We start from the raw sequence: 21,878 nt of genomic DNA on the forward strand, positions 1-21,878 counted from the left end.
ATTACTTTCGTGTTTGTTAATTTTCTAATTTTCATGTTACTTGCTGTCTAAAAGCAACTTCTCGTATTTTCTATTACCAGAGATCTTCGATGTAATATTCTTATCCTTTAATTGAATTTTATAAGATTAACTATCTTTTTTTCGCTTTTCATAGGCGACTGAAATTCGATCGCTACTAACTTTGAAATACGCAGGAAGACTAATTGCGAGCATAGCCGCGATATCAAAGCCGACACGAAGTCTATCTCGAATGATTCTGGAAGCATTCGCGTTTTTCAACGTTCAAAGTCCTTTGTTTATCCTCGATAAGGTTTGTCAAGGATTTTTAAGGCATCATCACTTTTCTCTTTTTTTTTCTTTTTTCTTTTTGAAGAACATTTATTGGATAAACACCTGGACAAAAGTTTAAACAAGGTTCGTCTAGAATATTCTTAATTCTGTAAAAATAATACTTAACTACAAGTATCTAGTATCTTTTATTCTGATGACAATCGAGATCTTACGTAAAACGGTAACATTCATAGGGATTTTTAAAGTACAGCGAATGTATACAATTGCAGTGGATCGATGTTTCTGTATATTTCGGTATGAACGATAGCCTTATTTAAATTCATAGTCGCAAATGGATATGAAAAAAAGGGATACAGAGCTGGGTAAATTCGATTTGAAAGCGAAACGACAAACCATTTCAGCGTTCCATCTCGCAATAACTTGTCAACCTAGATAAAATACCAGTTTATTTGAAACAACGTTAACAAGCTCCAGGACATTGCTGTTAATTTATAGAATTTCCTCTTCGTGCAACGAATAAAATTTATTTATATAAATAAAGTAAGGAATACACGATACATTCGTAGGTCTAAAAATGCTTTATTTTGAAAAATTGTCACAAGAACTGTTCATTTGTTATTTGAAATCGTCAAAGATAAATTATTCACCAAACATTATTTTTTAATGCGACATAGTTTATGTCGTTGTTATTGAAATTTACATTTATTACGTAATATATTATATGAACGTTACTTATTACGATAGAAATTATTTAATAACGATTCTCCGCTACTCAGCATTTTCGATATTATTTATTGAACAAATCAATGTACACGATATGAACCTTCTAATAAAGCATTTTCAAATCCATGTGTATAAATCTCAAAACACTCGTAATTCGATCGTTTCAAACACATTTTATTGGTACAAACGTCTTAACCACCAAGCCGAGCCAAACATCGCCATACAAAAATAATCACCACATCGACATCTTAGGTATTGTTTAAATAAAATATCTGAAAATCGATCGTTTAAATAACATGTTTTCCTTTTTAGATCAATTTTGTAATTATTCTTAAATAATTGCGCTTCGACGTATTCAAAGATGAATATGATTCTTCTCCGAATTATTTGATCGTACCTTGTTCCATATTTGTTCGAGTAAATATTTTCTAGAGTAATTTTTCGCATGATTTCTGATTCTATTACGCAAATTGTACCGAAGACACAAACTTCCTCGTACACGTTTATTATTCAAGTATACAATCAAAAGGAGGACTTGAAACGAGGAAAGCAAGATGACGTTTATTTCGTGAAATAGTCTGGGTTTGTTATTTGTATATGCATGCAAAAGTATAATTTAAATGTACACAGAGACCGTATTTAAATCGTTCCTTGGTACATTCCAAAGCGTTAATTGAAATAAAAAAGTATTATCTCGGCATAAGGTAAAATTCATTCTCGCGAAAATAAAGTTCGAACGAAAACAATTAATTAAAATCGACGCATCGCCTCAAGTTACGCTCCTTTATTTCCGTTTCAAATAACATTTGCCCAACTTTGACACGCCGCTTTTCCATTCGATTCAACCGTCGTCCAAACGATGGAACGATCCACCCAGCTCTGCGGTTACTTTTACTCATATAACATCGATCAAATTAAAAACCACCACCGATATTATCAGACGTAAAGAAAGAGAATTCGATAGGTAGATGATAAAAATGGAACACAAAGCCTGAACAAGATGTAAGAGACGTTGAAACTTTCAAACGCGTCTTTATTGTTGCGTTATCGATATACTTTGTCTGACAATAAAACTCTGCGACATCGAATTAGAGCTACATTGCCATAAACGTCGGCGACACCATTCAAATGGATCGTCGAGCAAGACATCCTTCGCGAAGAATCCTATTGCGACGAATTCTCCTCGTCTTCGGGCAGCCTCTTGCCAAGGCCAAAGTGATATCTTTGGCTCATCAAATCGTTTGGTCTCTTCGGTCCTATCGGCTGTCCGTTGTTCGGATGAGTCGCCCTTTTACCCAATCCAAAACTATAGGGTCTGCTACGTTTCGCCTCCAAAAGATCGTCCAAATTCTCTTGCGAATGATAAGCGAGATTATCCACGGGGAGATAGTCCATGTTTAATCTGACAGGGTAGTCCGAGTTATCGTTTCGTTTCCCTAGACCGAAACTGTATTGCCTGCGTTTACCAAGACCGAACGAGTAGTCGCGTCCTCTCTGCAATTATGGAATTTAATTATTTCGTAGAATCGCATCTTAGAAGAATGGGTGGGTTGGCCATATCGAGAGAAAAAGGGCTATTGTACAATTTGCGCACGTTTATAATATCTTTCTTTTCGAAAGGAAGCTTCTAACATGGAAAAGTTTGATTAGAAAAATATATTGTTTCGTAATATGTAAAAGAATCTTCTTCTTAGGTATGTTCCTACCTTGTTATCGCTTGTGTCTATCCAACGTTTTCCAATACCAAAGTTGTACACTGGTAGCCTCTTATATTCGGAAACGTAAGTATAAGCTCTTTTGTCAGGCACGGAGTCGTCAAATTCCATAGAATTCAACATAGCATTATAATCATGAAGGTTCGTGGAATAAGGCGGTGCTTCTTCCATCGCCAAAACTGGTCTTTCCACGATCCCGATCAAATAAAGAAAAGCTACGCTCGTCGTTAACAAACCTGTCCTAATCTTCATTGTAAAGTTCTCTTTCCGTTTAACTCTGTCCTGAAAAAGATAGAAATGCAGTTAAATATTGCAGTATCGGGGAAGAATCCTGGAGAAAAGGAGAAGACCGGTGAACTACAGGTAGAAAACAATAGAAGCGATGACGGGCCGAAGAAGATGGGAAATTCCTATGGGACATATACCCGTGGCCCTTTACGACATTGGTTAATTACAAAAGGTGTACTTGTCATCCACGTCTGTGGAACACATGTGCGTACTAGGAATACCAAAACCGTATTTACGACTGAATTGCGACTAGTTGCAGTAGCGAGGAAGCTGCGATTAGTCGCGGGTTAATCAATTGTGAGCTGTGAGCTGTAAGTTGCGAGTCGTCAGTTGAGTCGAGTCGAGTTGAGAGCGAGTTGCGAGTTGGTTAATCATTAATTGCCGAGTTGTTACGAGTTGCCAACTGTTAGTTCGTGAGTTGTGAATTATCGATTTAGTTGTCTTAGTTATATCGCATTTAAATCACAGTAAATAAATCCATAAAGATAATTGATCCGTGATTTCTACAATATAATGTATAAATATAGAGTTTAATCGACAATTTATTATTTTATATTTAATCTCGCTTGATTGAATTTTTTATCGAAAGCTGTAGGATGTATTTTCTAAAAGTATGCAACCAACTATGGTAATATTTGTCGCCCAAATATCGTTTCATCGAAAACCATTCGAATCAGGAGATATTTTACCGGAATGGAAGCAATCTGTTTCCTAATTTCGAATTGGGTTTCAAAATTCACAAATCATGAATAGCAAGTGACACGACACATTGCCTCGAAAATTGCTTTCCCGTGTATCTAATCTGTTAAGAATTTCCACCTTCGTAGTCCGAATCCAGTTGCCGAAATTTCGTTGCCGACCCGATTTTATCCGAAATCTTTTCGTCATAATCACAACGCGGATTTACATCGAAAATGCAAAACCGAAACTCTTAACGAGTTCACCGCGGAAAAGTTAAGTGATCTCATAGATATTCGATATCGTCGTTGTCATTATTTATTTAATCAATTATATATTTCCCAATGTATTGTTATACCTAGCAGAAGAATTATTGTATCTGTTTTAAATTAAACTTTCAAAGTTTTTTTGCTCGGAAGCAGTAGGTTATAGAAATTCGGGAATTTTTAAAAAGATTCCTCGGATAAATTGTTTTCTACATAGATTGGTATATTAACTTTCCACGAGAAGATGTATTTTTTAAAGAAATAGAAAGTTCAAATATTTTCGCGCTATACTGGTTCGTAATATTTATACAGTACAATAGTTTCCAGCATATTCGTTTCGCGTTTCTGACCACTGTCGGTCCATTTCCATTTATATTCCTTTGCGAATTTCTTTACGTTCTTCGCTTCCACCATATTTATTCCACTCCACGTATCACGTACTTTAAAAATACTTTATTTTCAAAGATCTATTCTTCTACGTATATTTCAGAATCCCGCGTCAAGTAAAATCTATAAAATAATACATTTTTTAAGTATTTTCAACTTACTTAATTTCCAAAGAATCGTGCCTTTCGTAGTATTAAAATTTGACAAAGTAACATTTTTAAATTTTTACTACTAAAAAAATCCGAACTGTCTTGGTTCTTGTAAGAACCAAAGACGCGACTGAAGTTCCAATAAATTTCTATTATATTTTAACGATTGATCAAATTTTAACCGGGTAATTGATACAGGCTAGCAGATACTAAAACAGTTTTTCACGTCGACCGTTTCGTCTTCCTCTCTTTCTCTTTCTCTTTTTACAACAAACACGCGAGAAATGGTAAAACGATCAAGGTTTACGATCCACGATTCAGCCGAAAAATCCGACGCTACCAACGATTCTTTCGAGAGCCACGAACGATTGTAAATCCTGTAAATTGAACGAGATGAGCTCCGGGAACGCGTATCCTAGTTTCCCGGTGTTGGCCTTTCGTTTCACTCGGAATTGCCACTTTAAATCGAGGCCGATTTAATTTCCACGGGTATCTCACAGAAATGAAACGTCCTGGTAAATGTTAGGTAGGTACCACTGAAATTTTCACGAGCTTCGCGAGAAATCTTGCTTCTCGGCGTACGAATCGATATTTTCAGAACTAATCTCACGAATCGGCTGGCTCTAACGTACAGAGGTGTTAATAACCCTTTCGGGATGGTGTTTCTTTCTTCGAGAAAAATTGTTTTGCGCGAAACAACGACAAATTTCACTAAAGATACGTCTCTCTTAATACAGAGAAAGCTATTCTTTACAGGAAAGGTTCTCAAATTTTGCTACGTGACCATAAAATTGGAGAATTGGTGATCCGAAATTTTGAGAATCAACGGTGTTGCAGTTGCGTTTTAGAGAAAAGCTTTTAGTCGAAGTAACGACTTAGTCTTTGCTATAGATATTCGCTTTTTTCAATAATGACGATGAAAAAGAAATGGACCATGATATTATATTTGCAGTTGTATTCTTATATTCTTCATGATAAATAAAAGAATAAAATATTCTTTATTTTCATTCCACGAAACGTCAAAATAAAGATGAACGATGATCAAGAAATTTATATTCATTTAATAGAATCATCGTTGTTGTGAAAATTCTTGACGTTTGATCATTTTCATTAGTCGTAATCAAGTATGACCAAGAAATACCGATATTCAGTGGACTTCTGTATCGAATATTGAACAGATAACCAATGATACGCGGTTTCAGTATCGTACAACAACACGTGTAATCGCTCATCCTAAATGCGACCACGAATTCCTAATGATTATCGGATTAACTGAGTTCCAATTCGCTTAAGCTCGATAGTGGCATCTCTCGTATTGAAGAGACGCGATTCAATATTCTAAAATACTGTTAAGATTGTCGTGCACTGCCTTGGAATTCTATCATAAAATTGGTAATTCTATTTTTGAAAAATCCCAGGATAAGTACTTAGAGAGAAAGTATTTTTCGTTGATTTTCGTTTTTTCCTGATAAAGTATTAATAACTACGATTAATATTTAAATAGCATTCACACGCTTGATTTGGTACATTTACTTTGATTAGTACAGTTAATTGGTAAGATCTTCGTAATTTACGTAAGGAAACTTTGCCAACAATTTCGGCAAAGAAATTTTTCAACGATTTCCTCGATTTAATAGAAATTCGAAGACCGAATCCTTCGATACTTCGATATTCGCGAACAGAATTTCCACAAATTAATAGAAATACAACTCTCTGGAAAACTTGGTACGTATAATCAATGTAGTTTCATAGAAATTCGAGAGTAAACTCTGATAAACGAGAAACCCTATAAAATTGTCTGCATCGCAACAGGTGCCTCGACTCTCTCTTAACCAATGAATTTAGTTTTTAATTACAGCGACGCTCGTATTTTTATTGCACGAGAAATATCAATTTGCCGGACTTTCGTCCCGCCGAGTTAATTCGCCGGCGTAAATCTGCCTTTTCGATCTTCGCTGGATGAAGATGCATTAGCACGTAAAAAAAAAAAGAGAGAGAGAGAGAGTAACGAGGAAGAGAAGCGAGAAAAACGAAGAGGAATAGGAAGTTCCCATAAAATTGCAAATTGCTTTGAATAATCATTCCGTCTCGATTCATCAAAGTTCTTTTCTATGGCTTTTCCACGCGAATGTGATGAATTTTGGGTTACTGGACTGGCAAAAACGTTGAAAAGAGGGCGTGAAAGGAAACGGGAAGATGGGTATGCCGAGATGTGATTTATCTGATTCGTTTGGGGACATCGATCACGTGTCTTGTATCGTGCTTCGTATCGATTATCCAGCTGCTTTGAATCAGCCTGTTCCACGTGTTTGCTGCGTGTACTTTGAGAGATCTGCTATGTGTTCATTTTTTCCTATTTTTAATAGTCTTTCCGTAAGCAACGTTTTGTGTTACGACAGGTATTTGCGTTTCCATTAATGCTCCTTTGGAGGCGAACAATATTTCTCGCGTTCTGACTATTCTCTTTGGACACTGTGTGTAACGATAAGTATTTCTGTTTTACGTAATTCTTAATGTTTTTAACTTTTTTAATAATTACTTTTAATAGGCAAAACGAATCTCTATTTAAGTACCGATTCTCTAGTCGTATCCAAAAATATAAATCTTCGCATTATGCAGTTTGATTTATTCGTAATTTCGAAATACACAAAATGCCAAAAATAAGCGAGTGTCTGGATACTTTGGAGTTTCTTCCCGAGGAAACCTGTACCGATGATCTTTGCTGAAAAATTATTTCCCTTCCTACTATGGCGTTTCTTTAATCCGCGAAGAAACTCCTAAAAGGCTTTCGTAAATCTCACTTACTCACGAGTTTTAAGTTCACGAGCTACGACGTCGTTAGATGGTAATCTCCAAAGTGATAGAAGTGCAATTTTACAGCCACTGTCTTAATCTTCAAAAAAAATTTGGTAATTATATACTCCGTGGCATTAGAGTTTCTTTAAACATTTTAAAATAAAATTCAGAAGTTTCCTCTTGTTATTAAATTATCGAAAGGTACGATTACATCTGAAAGAGAAGAAAAAAGATATTGGACTGTGTCATTAAACGCTCGTATGCGTAATTCTGAACGTATTTTTTCTTTCATAAAATCAAACTGGTATTTATTTTTCATTACTGCGTCTCTTATTCCGAAATGAACTATTCTAATAATGTATGACAAAATAAACGATTTCTTGCTATAATACAGTTATTCGTCGTGACAGGTTTCTCTCCTAATAACGTAATAACTTATCGTTGGTATAGTAATTTCTCTTCTAAAGAGACTTCTAACTGCTTTCCATTGTACAAAACAACGTACATTCACGTACTGCTAAATAATACGGAATTCGATATACTTGCAGCTAATTAATTAGTACTATAATAAAGTAAATACTATAATAGATACAATGGCGTACAAGTACTTTTTACAGACATCGTATATGCTTAACAAGATCGTGTCAAAGTCGATCACAAAAATTCCAACTTTTTATCAAAAAACGAACGACGACAAAATGTTCCTTGAAGGAATTAGAAATAAAAGTACAAGCATCGTTCCAATCGCCGCCAAATACGATAGATGCTTCTTTGAATTACGAACAAAAATCAAAAATGAATATACTGAAATGAAGACACCGACTGGATACGTAAGAAAATCGCGTCGGTTGAAATCGTGTCAATTTCAAAAACGAATTGCCAAAGTTCTCTCGAGTGCTGTCGTGTGACGTTTCCGGACCAATTTCCGCGTTTCCCCGGCAATTAAATATCGGACAGTGCAACGTAAGTGTTCAACTATATACCGGTCGTACGTGTTGGTCGAATGAAATGGACTATCATCAACGTATGCAGACATATGCAAACAAGTACGCATAGCTGGATCGATAGCGCAGGAGTCATACGGAATGTGTCTGACTGGTCTGACTGGACGACGAGCTTAATTCAATCGTCACTTGGGAAAGTTTCCGATGGACGACAGTTGGCAGGGCTGAAACGGCAGTGATTCGACTATGTTTCGAAAACCATTGGCAAATTCGTGAGTTTCTGATTGACATCTGTGTCAGAGGTTTGAGACGTCACGCTGCCAAGTTGTAATTTTAATCGTTTCCGCCACATGTTGCTATTATTGGTCATTGACCATTTCCATATAGTTAACATACTTTTTCAGAACGTTGTTACGAATTTGTGGTTGTGTTCTAGTTGGTTGGTTAGATTCCTATGATTCACTGTTGACTCGAACTTTTAGTAAATGAGAAATATTTGGTCTCTATAAAAATCAAAAGAATTAAATATAAGGTTTCGTTTAAATCCAAAATATCTTTCTTTGAACTATTTCTGATAATGACGGTGTTAGCTGTTCGATGCTTGCGATTTTCCTGTCTTTTATTTTGCTAGCTTTTAATTCAGTTCAGTTATAACAACTTAATTTCAATCGAATTTTTAATAATTTCGCGATATTTTTCTGTTCTTTTTCATAGAAAATTATTATATTTAACGCATAGTGCTTTTTTATAGAAATTTCTGCATACGTAGTTCTTTCTCGGATACAACTTCCTTACGTAAGTGAAACGTAACTCTGATCATTGCCCTGTTACGAAAAATCTGTTTTCAGGAGAACGCGTGATAAAGAAGCGCTTTACGTAATATATCGAACGTGATATTACGGAGATGGAACTTACGAGATTAATAATTGTTTTATTTACTTTCGTTTACTTTACTTTGTTCTCTTTTTTACTTCGTCGCTTATTCATTAGCGATCTCATCTGTATTACACCAATCGTAGTTTAACCGGATGCTTTGGAAAAGCACAGTGGAAGACTGGACGCAGGATCGCTTTTTAGTTCGCGACAGGAAGCCACCCCCTATGATATACTTGGTAACCGGAAATGCGATTAACGCGTGCTCCGTTGCAAACCCATCGACGATTCGTTAATGAAATTTTAAGTTGCCTCCGATAGACCCTTGTTGATAGACACCCACTTACCTTCGCCCTCTTCATCCGATTTAATGAAATTGGTCTCGTTGACCAAATGAACGGACTTTCCTGAGGGAATTCAAGACGTGATAGGGTAGGTCTTTTTTGATGGTCGAGTAGTGGTTCTTTTTCTGTTTCGAAGATACGTATAACGTCATTATTATTTAGGAACTATCGTTTAATTTGCGGAGAAATATAATTTCATTTCGTTTAGATGAAATCACTATAATATAATTATATCACAATATAAAAACTGCATCTTCGTTTTTATTCCTTTATCAACATTTTTCTAATATACCCTACTTGATCCCATTAACGTTTTTACCTATCGCTAGATCCTTTAAGAATTTTCTTGTTCCACTGAATCTTTAAAAGCAATTTTTACGATCTTTCTACATAAACGGAAGGAGTAGCTAGTCCATGAACAATATACGAGAACTCGAGTAGGAAAAGCTTGAGACGCGTTATTGTTGCGATTATCATGGATCTCATCGATAGACTTGTGAACAGGTACATGCGTATACGTGCTACTTCGTCCCGGAAACGAGATTATCCTCGCTTCTCGATATTTCTCCCTCGAGAGAGAGAGGAAACGCGCCCCATGTCGTGAAATTAAACCTTGTTAACGTGTCTTCCATATTCCACTGCCCTTTACGACATCGCACTAGCTTCCGGTACAGCAGAGACGACTAAGTTCCACGAACTAATTCCAAAACAACGTAACAATCTCCGTTTCTTTAATTTTCTATAACAACATTTCCGATTCCTCGAACTTTCGATTGGAAATTCCACTTCGTAAATTGTTTGAATCTCTTGTTTCTCGTATCTTTGTCGAATCGTTTGAATTTTTAATTTCTAAATTCTTCGCTGAAGCACGCAAAAACAAAAATGCTATAGTTAGGTCACCTACGTTATTTTGATGGAATCGATGCGATGCAACTTGCGCATCGAAGAGAGAAAAGGCAGACGATCATCGTGTCTCTTTGTAAATTTGATTGTTCCAACTATTTGATCATAATTGCACGAGTCACTGTATATGTAGCACACTGTACAGCACGATAACGAGAAAGAATAAAGACGGACAGCTGGAGCAAGTTGACGTAGATATCGAGACACGGTCAGTAAATTTTACGCGAAGCACGTCATGAAAGTAACGTGGAGAAAGTAGAAATACGGAAAAGAACGATACGACGATGAAACCGTGAAGCTGAGCAATCATAAAAATCGTAATGTCACGTTGCATCGAAAGGCGAATTTCACGCGCGGTGGATCATTATCAATGACGACGTTGTCGATGAAAGTGATAGCGATCTTGTTAACGGACCAAATATCGCTTCTTTCCGCACTTTTGTTCTTTTACTTTCTTCGAGGCGAAATGTCAGATTTCCAATTTTATCTCGGCGATGGGATACTGTAATGTTTAAAATTTATAGAGACGAATTACCATTTTAATTCATTTCTAGAAATAAATAGGGTTCGGCAAACTTCTTCGTACTTGGGGCGATTTCATGGTTTTTGGACGAAAACCGACAATCATTGGGACGATTTGACATTGAAAATTTCGATATTAAGCATCGACTAAAAAGAATCTTGTATTTTCTAAATACGAATTTATGCCTGGTATCTGAATCTAAAGTTCTTTGTCGTTGTTGTCGAAGAGACAGATTGTTGTATTCGATACAGCAATTTTTAATCTTTTATTTGTATTTTACGGTATTATTAATATTTGAAAGAATGGGAAACAAATTTCTTACATTAAATTTTGTGTTCTGTAATGTTGGCAATTGCGGAAAAACTTCCAGTGATAACATCATCATCACCGATATAGTTTTTACAAAAACGTAATTTCATGTGAAACTTTGACAAATGCTAAAATTTAGGACAATAGTATGAAACAGTTACATCCTATCGTTGATATAATTTTTCTAATGTTTTATTTAGATAGTACAAAGATTCTATAAGTATTAATATTTGGAGACGTACAAGGTAAATATTATAATAATTAGAGGGACGCTTCTAATAACCAGAGTTTCATCCAAGTTCCAGATTATACTATTTTAAAGGAAATTACTATTGAAAGTTTCGTCAAAGTTGCAAAAAGGGGAAACTACGAGTAGTTTCGCCTTTCGCTAGTTTCCTTTCTTGATGCGTCTGATTGAAATACAATACAAGGGACCGCTACATTATGGCAGAGAATTTCCAAGTTGTAGCACAGTTCGAACACAAGACGAGACGGTAAAGTGTGGTTTCGCATTCGAAACTGTTAGATACCCGTGTTTGTGGTCATAAATCGTGTCATCGAATTGGGTCAAGCTTTCCGTTTAACGTACATTTATAGAGAGAGATCAGCCATAAGAACGTGGAATATTAATAAATTGCTGGTAATCCTACGCGATAATACGATTTACTGGACGAGAGAAAAAGGAAAACTGAGGAACAATTTTTGTACAATTTTGAATATGATAAATTTAAACACATTTAAATTTAAATTTTTTGAGACATAGAGAATTCAAAATTTTAAAAGTTGGGGATAATATTGGATAATATTGGAAGATTTAAGTAATATAGGTCAACGATCGCCGCTAGTGAAGTTGCTCAATGTCATGAAACAAATTCTATTTAATCTTTCTCAATCCTAATACCTCGAGGTATTATTTAAGTAGTATGGGTCAAGGATCGGAGTTACGGAAGTTAGCCAATGTTACGAAGCCAATTCTACTTAATCTATTCTAAAGAACTAAAAGATCGCTGAATAAATACAAACAGAAGCCAGGAATTATCTCTTCCGAAATGATCGGTAGAACGAGGTATAATTAAAAAAATTTATTACATATCATTATAAAAATTCTGTTTCGTCGATTAAATCAACGCGAGAAATATAACGATAGCTTATTCCAAAATAATCAATTGAATTTTTATAATCTGCCACCTGAAAAATACATAAATTGACAAAATATGGCTAAATCGATTCGAGAGATCCAAGAATTATTTAAGCTGCGATTAATCATTTCTATTTGTAATAAAATCAGTTCACAGCGTTGAACTAAAATCTAGAGAAAGATGGCTAGACTGACAAATCACCGAGTAAATTCTCAAAATCTGCGAATTATTCATCGCGAAATGAACAGCAATCCTTGCTACTTAAGCGATCGCGAGAACAGAGCAATTTACATAGGTTATCAAAGAGCGACGCATATTAAAGCAGAAAGCCACGCAGCACCAAACAGAGAATTGTTATTAAACGACTGGTAGTAAACTGAAAAGTTGTCGTGAGCTAGTGGTTCGTCGTGGCAGGCTGATTAGCCCACTTTCAGATTTCATACGCGCGAGATAAGCAATAACTGTGCTCTGCACGCTGCTTATAAGCTACAAAAGATTCGCTAATAACGCTGTTTTAATAACCTCGCCTGATCCGTGCTTTTCCTTTCTACTCCACCCACTGCTCTCGTTTTCTCGTCGTTTGGGACACAATGTTCATGGAAACGCGCGAAAACGATCGTATTACGAGGATGTCATAACAGAAATTAGGAGATAAAGAAATTCTAAATTGAAGTAGCAAGTAGCAATTGATATTGATCGACGCATAGACATAAAGTATTTTACGTGTTTTTCCGATATACGATCATTTTATATTGTACACGATCTATTTTATGTTCTGTTATTCTCTGGTTTACGATCATTTTATGATAATAATAAGCGTTTGTAATAAGTGTTTATGTGCGGTCGTCAATATTTGTTGAAGCGTTGTATTGTCGCGATGAAAGAAAACTTATCTTCGTGATTGTATTATTTTGATGAAAGCGATCCTGCACATACAAATTAGACACTTGTAAAATGTTTGATTTCTAAAAATTTGTAAACATATTTAATAGGAACAAAATAGTTAAAATATACGTAATTGATACTATAGATAGATAGATATAGTATATAAATATTTATAAATAATTGATGCATGCTATACTTGGAATATAAATATTTCGAATATGCATAATTGTAGTATAAATATTTGGAGTATAGATATCTTTATCGTTGACAGTTCACGTAATTACATTTAGAAAAGTATTATCTTGCTTAATACTATCCTAGTAATTTACGAAGTCAATAAAAAATATTAAATAAATTACGACTCGTAGAAAATTCTCCAAAACTATTTAAATTATTGATAGAAGAAAATAAAAAGCAAACGAGTAAATATTCTTACGGTTTAAGACATTTTTAAACAATTGCACAACCTACAAACGCGTTCCCGTACTAACGTTGACCTGTACTAGCTGAGATCGTTGACTTATACTACTTAAATGTTCCAATATTTCCGAATTCATCGAATGTTCTCACAAAAAAATTGTAAATTATCTGGAAGAAAATAATAAAAGGAAAGAATTGGACTCTGGTAAACTCTCCGTCGCTCTAACGTTTTTCGATCGTATCATAAACTCTCCGCACACCACAACAGATCGATCGTAACAATTTGCACGGACTTGTATAAGATTCGCGCCAGGATCACGAAATAAATCCGTTTTCTAGATCTGTAACACAATTTGTAGCGAGTCAAAAGGCATTCACTGTATACTTCTATCACGTGCGATCAAAGTTTCGACCAATATTCTCTTAGAATCTTAACAACTCGGACAGCACGAAAACTTCGCGTCCGATTGGAGCATTCGATTATTCCGTGGCCTCGAAAGAAGAGGCGATTGCTATCCATGGAACGAAAGTTTCGATATCAATTTTATTGAACCAGTGACGCCCGTAAATGATAAAGAAGATATTACGAGGAACTCGAAGTTTTAGTCTTGTCGTCGAGATAATTAAAAAATCTTACTTTAGTCAAAGAGTTAGTCGATACTCGTGCTGAACGCTGCTAATGAATTTCCGATCCTTTTGTTTTAAATTCTGTTTGAAATACGAATTACGGTGAAAGTTTGAGTGATATTCTAAATAACGATCTTGTGAAATTTTCAAGATCTATATGGTATTTTGAGACCTAAAGAGTTCGTGTAAAAATTTTACGTTTAGAAGTCTATTCTTAGAAATTTATGTATTCGTTCATTTTGTTTCATTTTTTTAAATAGAGGTACATCCTTCGGGCGTATCGAATTGACTTAGAGCTAAAAAGTTTGATGGGAGTAACGATTTATTATCAGAGGATATTTACTAAAGAAAGATCCTGTGCATATTAATTGGACCATTTTTATGGGAACATAAGTGTCTGGAAATAACGGAGGAATAATAAAAATGTTGCCGCTGGCTGTGAGAGAATTTTCTTGACTATCTTCCTTTATTTTTTAAATAATGAATTATCTACTATTTTTGCTTATGTAGTATTACGCTATGTTTTTATCGTTATTTATTTTTTATTTATTTATTCGTAGATTTTTAATGATATATATATATATTTCTAATTAGTAACAGGAGTGGTATGTTTTCAGTAAAATTGTTCGAATCGAAGCGACACGTTCTTGTGACATTTCCGAATCAATTTAACAGCTTTCGATGACCCAGCGCGGTTAAAAACATATCACCGTAAAACTTTCCGACGGTTCGAATAGTTATTCGAACGAAATCGTAGTTTCCAATTCTACAATATTCGTTAGGTAATTCTTTTAATCACAAGCTTTAACTTTTCAACATGAAATTCTTCCTCCATATATTATTAGTATTAGTATTGGTAGGTCCATAAGTATTACGCTGTGAACTTATTTAAAAAACCTATCCGATGGCTACGGGGAAATTATCTGATTCTCCGTAAAAATTTTAAAGCAATTTCATTATTTCTGACACCTCATGTACAAGAATAATAATTATATATATCATTGCAGTTTAGGAATGCCGATGGTCAATTGTCACTTATCAATTTATTTGTGCAAATGATTTAATTAATTTGAATAAATAATCAATTAAATAAGTAGATATATTTCATAGTAACAACCACGAGAATACAGTAATTGAGAATGAAAAACGAGAAGAACGAGAAGTGCGATAACGGTTTCAAAAAAATGTATGTGCCTCTTTTGTCCGATTCCTATGGTAATTTATATTTCAATTGCATCGAAATAAAATGGTTTTCCTTTTTCGTATACGAGAATAATCCCATATACGGTGTGTATATTCAGTAGTAATTATTCGAACGATACAAATCTCGTATTTAATCGTACTGTGATTATAAAAGCTAAACGATTGTTATTTATCTATATACGTTTGTGAAAATACGTTATATACGTTATCCTCGTTATCCAAATAATGTTTTAAAAGAAAAACTCTTCGTCTCTGATTTCGAAAGGTACACCCAACGACATTCGTATCTTTTTTACTTTTTTTTTAAATTTATTCTTTTAAAAAAGATTTAAAAAATCTGTATTTTTTGTCAAAATTCTACACGTGCTCTTGCTGTTCTTAACGCACGTGATTCTCCACTGGCAGACTACATGTTTATGTAACTAAATATACAAATAAATATGCGAACATATACAAAAGATCTATACACAATATGAAAAAATCGTAAAAATGAGTATTATTTCCATTATTGAAAAGATAAAACAAATCTAAATATTTAAATGCCATTTCTTTACTTACATTCGTGAAAATATTTATTTTTATAGCATATCCATCAGGACGACGAATGTTAATTTTATTTACATTTGTCGCAACTAATTGAAGCGAGATCAAGCGATTGTTTATGTCATTAGAATAATCAACAGTAGTCCATGACTCTTCTCATTAACGAATAACTCATTTTTAAACTCGCTATTTTCCCTGAGCAATTAATCAAATTACTTCGGCATTGGCTGGAAAAAAGTAGGGTGATCTTGTTTCTTATTACGTTTTTATTCAAACTCTCATCAATGCTTGTTCACATTGGCACAAAGCTCGAATTTAACGTCGTCACACGTTACTAACGGGTGTCACGAAAGAAGAGATACTTTTTTGTTGTATCGTCGTTTGTCTTTTGCGGCTACATCGATCATTAGTTAACATTCGTGCATCGTGGATCATACAATTTTATTATGCATCGTTCTTGACGCCTCCACAGCCTGTCGCTATAGCGAAAATTTATTATCCAAGTCAGTCATCCGTTATACAAACGCAAAGTGGGCTATGAGAAATTTTTGTTCGTAGACACGTCGCAAACAAATCGATCATTCCTCGCATAATTAAAAATTTTGAAACTCTTTTTACCTTTTATCGTGACTGACAGGTCAAAGAGATGTCGTGTTCCATTAATAAACCATTAATAAAATAAAAATACATATATTCTTTTAAGTATAAATATTTGTAATACATCTAAAAATAGTTTACAAATAACGAATTCTATCTGCGTGATGCAAAAGAATAGCGAAATAATTACGAACGCGAGCACCAACGTTTTCGGGTTGACGAACAATCTGCCCAACGATCGGTCAACTGTTTTTATACGGGGTAGAGAAACGTTTGCTATGTTTGAAGACAATGTTTTCGCGTGGCAAACACGCAAACACGGGAAAATGCCCTGGCGATAAATAATAAATGAGGGATCATTTTCAAGCGACGATTGAAATATCTTTTAGGAAAAAAAAAGTGTTTTGTTATTCAGATAGAAAAGTAACATTTGACATTTCACCCCAACTGGTTCATATCTCATAAGCTAGTTCCGAAACTTGTTATTATGTGTACAATGATTTTAATAAATCTTAATAACTTCGTAAGCAATAGTTATCGCATCATAAATAATTAAATATGTGTTTTTACAATCCATTGAACATTTAGAAAATATCGATTGTCGTAATATTAGATGTATCCTTGACTGTTTACGAAAGTTCATAAATTTATCATCTAATTTAGGAGACTTATACCTCCGAATCTGACAATTAACTTCTTATACAACAAGTGATGTCAAAATTAAGAAATCAACAAGAAAAAGGTACATATATAATTTGTATGGAATGTAATGCGACACAATTAAAATAACAAAATTTCATTTGAATGCCTTCGTAGGTAAATTCTCTTTATGATCATGTAAACTTATTATTTCTCCGTAATTTAGTATTGCTTTACTATATGTGGAATTTTAAACAAAACGCGTTAATTACTCCTGTCCCAGAAAATGATCATGTCCGATAAAAAGTAATCCGCTGATTATGAAGCTAGTAACAAAAATGAAATTATTAGATGGCCGAAAATGCGATACTTATTAGAATACGCATGTAAATTGAAGAAAGGATTCTACGGAGATTGAAATTCTTCAAGTGCCAGTGTTAATAAGAAATTCCTTCGCAGAAGTTTCGCGCCCCATCGTAATTTAGTAATTTGACGAATCTTGGCGCGCGGAATAATAAGGTTTTCCATTAAAAGAATAATCTTTTTTGAAGTATCCTACGTTAAATCAAACCAGCTATACTTCATACAGCTATAATTGATTCAGTTACAAGCGACGAGAAAAAGAACCAGTTGCCGTCAATCTCACGAGAAAAGAAAAGAAAGATTAAAATTACAATTTATAATTTTTTTTTTTTTTTTTTTGAAACAGTGGTTAATTGTTTTCGCCGAGTGTACTCGTTTCTTTCATAAAAAGCACAACGAGTTGTCATTTTGATTTCTTCGTCGAAAAGAGCAAACTGCTAACGTTACTTTTGTACCATGCGATTTGTCACCGATGGGTACGTTCTCGCAAAACTTTTCTGTCGTCTCTTTTTACAACTGTACTTTTAGAATTCTTCCGGACTGTCTGTCACGTTTACTATGACCGGAGACATTTCGAGTCGGGCACTGCTTCTCATTCCAGCACTCCGTCCTCATCTTTTCTAACTTTTTCCACAGTTCTAATTTCTCTGTCCACTTTCCTTCGTGTTTCTTTTCTTCTTCCAACGACTTTTTCCCCAATGGTGCGGATAGTAAAAATTGACTCGACTTTTATCTACACGCTGCTTCCAAGATACGTGACGATTAAGAGAGCGAAAATACAGCGATACGATATAATTTAATATTTTTAATGTCAGTGTTATAAGCTCGTTCGCGTTTCTTTAGGAGACCATCAAAGTTTAATCGCTAATTGTATCGAGAACTATAACTTAATATATTAAGAGATGATTAGATATTTGAATTTAATTAATTTTACGAAAAATTCGCTCAATAAGAAAGTATGAACGTTCAAAGAGGGAAATGAAATATCGTAAACATTATAGAAATTAAAATTTAATACACTGAGGAATTATCGAAAAGTTGAATTCAATGTTATAAACAATCTATCGAATTCCTGCCTAACGCTGCTTTCATTAGTATTTCAAGAACGTGCTTAAAACATAGTTTCCTCTTTCGAGCAACAGGTGAGCGTTTTGTTGGTCTCATGAATAAAAAATCGCCTCTTCTCTCCTTTTCTGCCTCTGGCTGATTGATGTTACGGTCTCACCCCTTAATTTGTGAAGTCAGATGTGACTAACAGCTAGGTATTTTAAATTTCCGTATCCATCTATGTCCTTCGCGATACAAACCACGAATGACATTTATCGTATAAAATGTAGAACAGGCAAATTGAAGTAAGATAAACCACATAATCTAAATCTAATCATAATTTAATCTAAATCAACTAAATCTAATCTAAATCATTCGTTCAAACTTCGATTATCTCGACTTTCAATTTTTATAATATTCCGCTTTTCAATTTTCAGTATTTCACTTTAAGCCTTCGCTCTACTCTATCGTAAATAAATAAAATCACCAACAATTTCAGTAGTAAATTTCAAAAATTTTCGAATAAAATATCTCGAGTTATCCAGAGGTTGGAAATCTGATGGTTCTTAAACAATTCTCTATAAATTTTCTATAAATTCGCCACGCTATTGGCATAGTAAGATAATTCTAGCGAATGCCACACGAAATTACAAATATCAAAAGGGAGAGACTTTCACTTCTTGCGCTGTACTGCGTTTAAAACGATTAGAGTTTCCGCTTTGCGCCGTAGTCTTGCAAATTACGAATCGTCAAATTTCTCAAGAGATTTCGTTCGCGGAGTAGACGTCTGCATTAACCAAATTGAATGGACGTCTCAAAAACGTTGTAAGAACGCTTCAATTGCAATTGCGTTAGACAGGTCCAATATCTCAACGTTAGTATTCGGCTGGAACAACGTCGCGTTAAGCAAGGAATATCCCTTTTATAACATCGCGCTCGCTTTATTACATGGGGATCCTAATTGTGTGGAACGGTATGGAAGTATCCATCCCATGGAATCCAATTACGCTCGAGTTTTTTCAAGAGAGAATCCGTCGATTTTTGGCGCAACAAACTTATAGATTCGAAGATAAATAGAACGTCACGTTTCACGAAAATTTGATCGATGAAACTGGACGAAGATTCAAATTTCCTTCTATTTCTTTACATTCGCGTTATTTCTATTCGTAGCGGGAAATATTCTTCCTTTTTGTGGTTTTTTCCTTTTCGTTCGTCTAAATCGTTTCACAAAGGACTTTTTCCACGTCGTGTTAAATATTATCTTAACATTGACATCGTTGGATCTGTACTTGATCTCTATTTCTCGGTAATTATTCTTCACAAGGCTCGCATTTTCCTTCGGATGTACGAACCGAAATTCTATCCTAGAAATCTAAAAATTGCATTCTGTGTTTGAAATGTATTTCAAATACGACACTAAAATACAAACCAAACCAATAGAAACTACAGTTCGTAATTTTTGTCAAATCATCCCTAAATCTAAAAACAAAATTCTAAACGTTTCAGAATTGACAATTTCTATTTTTCAAGATCGAAAGCATCGAGCTACCTTAAATATCATTGTATCGAGATCTTCACACGAAAATTGTATCACTTATCACAGTTTTCCACCTAATCACCTCACTACACCCCCTATAAATCTTCAAATAGTCATTATCAAGCGTTAAGAAGCAAAATTTAATATACAACTTAAAAATCATCTTACGGGTGAAATGAAATACTATTAATAGAAACTATACTTCCTATTTCTCAATTGTCATATTGTGTTATATGCACATTTGTATTTAGATTTTCAACCCAAACCCATAGGACGAAATTCTAATTTTTTAAAATTGTCTCATCGCATCATAGCCAAAGCCATCCATCGCCAATCTCTCCAATTCTCTCCCATAAAATTCGAACACTATATTTATATGAATGAACTTTTCCAATCTTCTCACCTTTTTCTCGAAAAATTCAACTCCTACAATTATATACTAACGCACAGCTTATATGAATTCTCAGGAAATAACACCAACTTGTCTCGTAAACTTCGATTCCTATTAATTATATCGTTTCATAAAGAATCCTATCGATCTTCTGTCACAAAATCAAACCTGTATATTTATATTCCTGTTCGCAGCTCGTACGAGTTATTTTCAAAAAGAAATCCCAACACCAATGTTTTCTTACAAAGTTCAACCGCTATAACTATTCACAGCTGATACGTCGTAGGAATTCTCCAAACAATCTTTTCACCGAACGAAATAGACAAATAGTAAGAAAAATACACCGGTAGCCGCGATATCGAAGAAACGATCAGCTCACCTGTTGCTATAGAAGCGAAGTAGACGATGTATCGAGGTGGATGTTCCCTTGGGAGTCGAAACTGTAGCTCCGTTTCCGTTTCACGTGGTTCACAATCGTAGGTAAGGTGTTCGAGGTTGAGTGTACGATGCCGAGCGCCGCGAGTTTGCTGTCTACACGAGATATGCCGATCAGGGCATCGCGACGCCACCCTTTATACGCGTGTAAGCCGCCTGTGTGCCGTGGGCCGCGCGTGTCGACTACCCCTCTGCTCTTCTCGATCTCCATCTCTCTCTGTCCAACCTTGATCCTGGTATAGTCGTCTTTTTCGCACACACCGTGTGCGCATACGCGCGCTTCTCGCGATCGGCATTCAATTCTCTTCGTCGCGAGCTGCCTTCGAAGTCGGTCTGATAAAATACGTGCGAACAACTCGGTTCTATTTTATTCCTTATATTTAATTTACTGCCTCGTTGTTCTTTGTTGCTCTGTTAAGCAGAACTTTGGAAATGTCGTTTCAAGTGAATAAATAGATTTGAACGGAGAAAGGGTCGAGAATAGGTTTCTCTGGTCAAACGAATTTAAAAAGTTTTGTGAGGTGGTTGATTTATGGTGAAACGTAGTATTTTTCGTTGTCGTGAGTTGTGTTCGATATTCGGCGTGGTAAAACGCGTGTGAATAATTTGCTTCTATTTCGTTTCTTTTATTTTGTTTTTTATTTATCGTACTTATTTTATCTCTTCTTCTTTTCATTGTGATTAAACACGCTTTTGGAAATTGTTGTTTTATATGGAATTTTAATAGAAATATTTATATGCAAGGGGAGAATTAAGAATAGGCATTTTGATAAAATACATTTTGGAATCTTCGAAGTAAGAGAGTGTGGCAAAATACGCCGGAATAATCCGATTTTATCTTTCTGTTTGTTCTTTCTTTATTA

The 21,878-nt window shown here is 34.8% G+C and overlaps 1 protein-coding gene across 1 annotated transcript; it reads right to left on the reverse strand.

Annotated features, from left to right (window-relative positions):
- Positions 1 to 1,167: 1,167 nt before the first annotated feature.
- On the reverse strand, positions 1,168 to 21,160 carry LOC117234957 (allatostatins). Its single transcript, XM_033496549.1, has 3 exons — positions 20,960 to 21,160; positions 2,721 to 3,011; positions 1,168 to 2,508 (listed from the first exon to the last, which is right to left on the reverse strand). Exons 2-3 carry the CDS (start codon positions 2,979 to 2,981, stop codon positions 2,179 to 2,181), a joined length of 591 nt encoding a protein of 196 aa, XP_033352440.1. The 5' UTR covers positions 2,982 to 3,011; positions 20,960 to 21,160; the 3' UTR covers positions 1,168 to 2,178.
- Between the last annotated feature and the right edge of the window lie 718 nt (positions 21,161 to 21,878).

Source organism: Bombus vosnesenskii, unplaced genomic scaffold (genome assembly GCF_011952255.1).
Source record: "Bombus vosnesenskii isolate JDL3184/JDL3185 unplaced genomic scaffold, Bvos_JDL3184-5_v1.1 scf7180000013311, whole genome shotgun sequence".
NCBI classification, from domain to species: Eukaryota; Metazoa; Arthropoda; class Insecta; order Hymenoptera; family Apidae; genus Bombus; species Bombus vosnesenskii.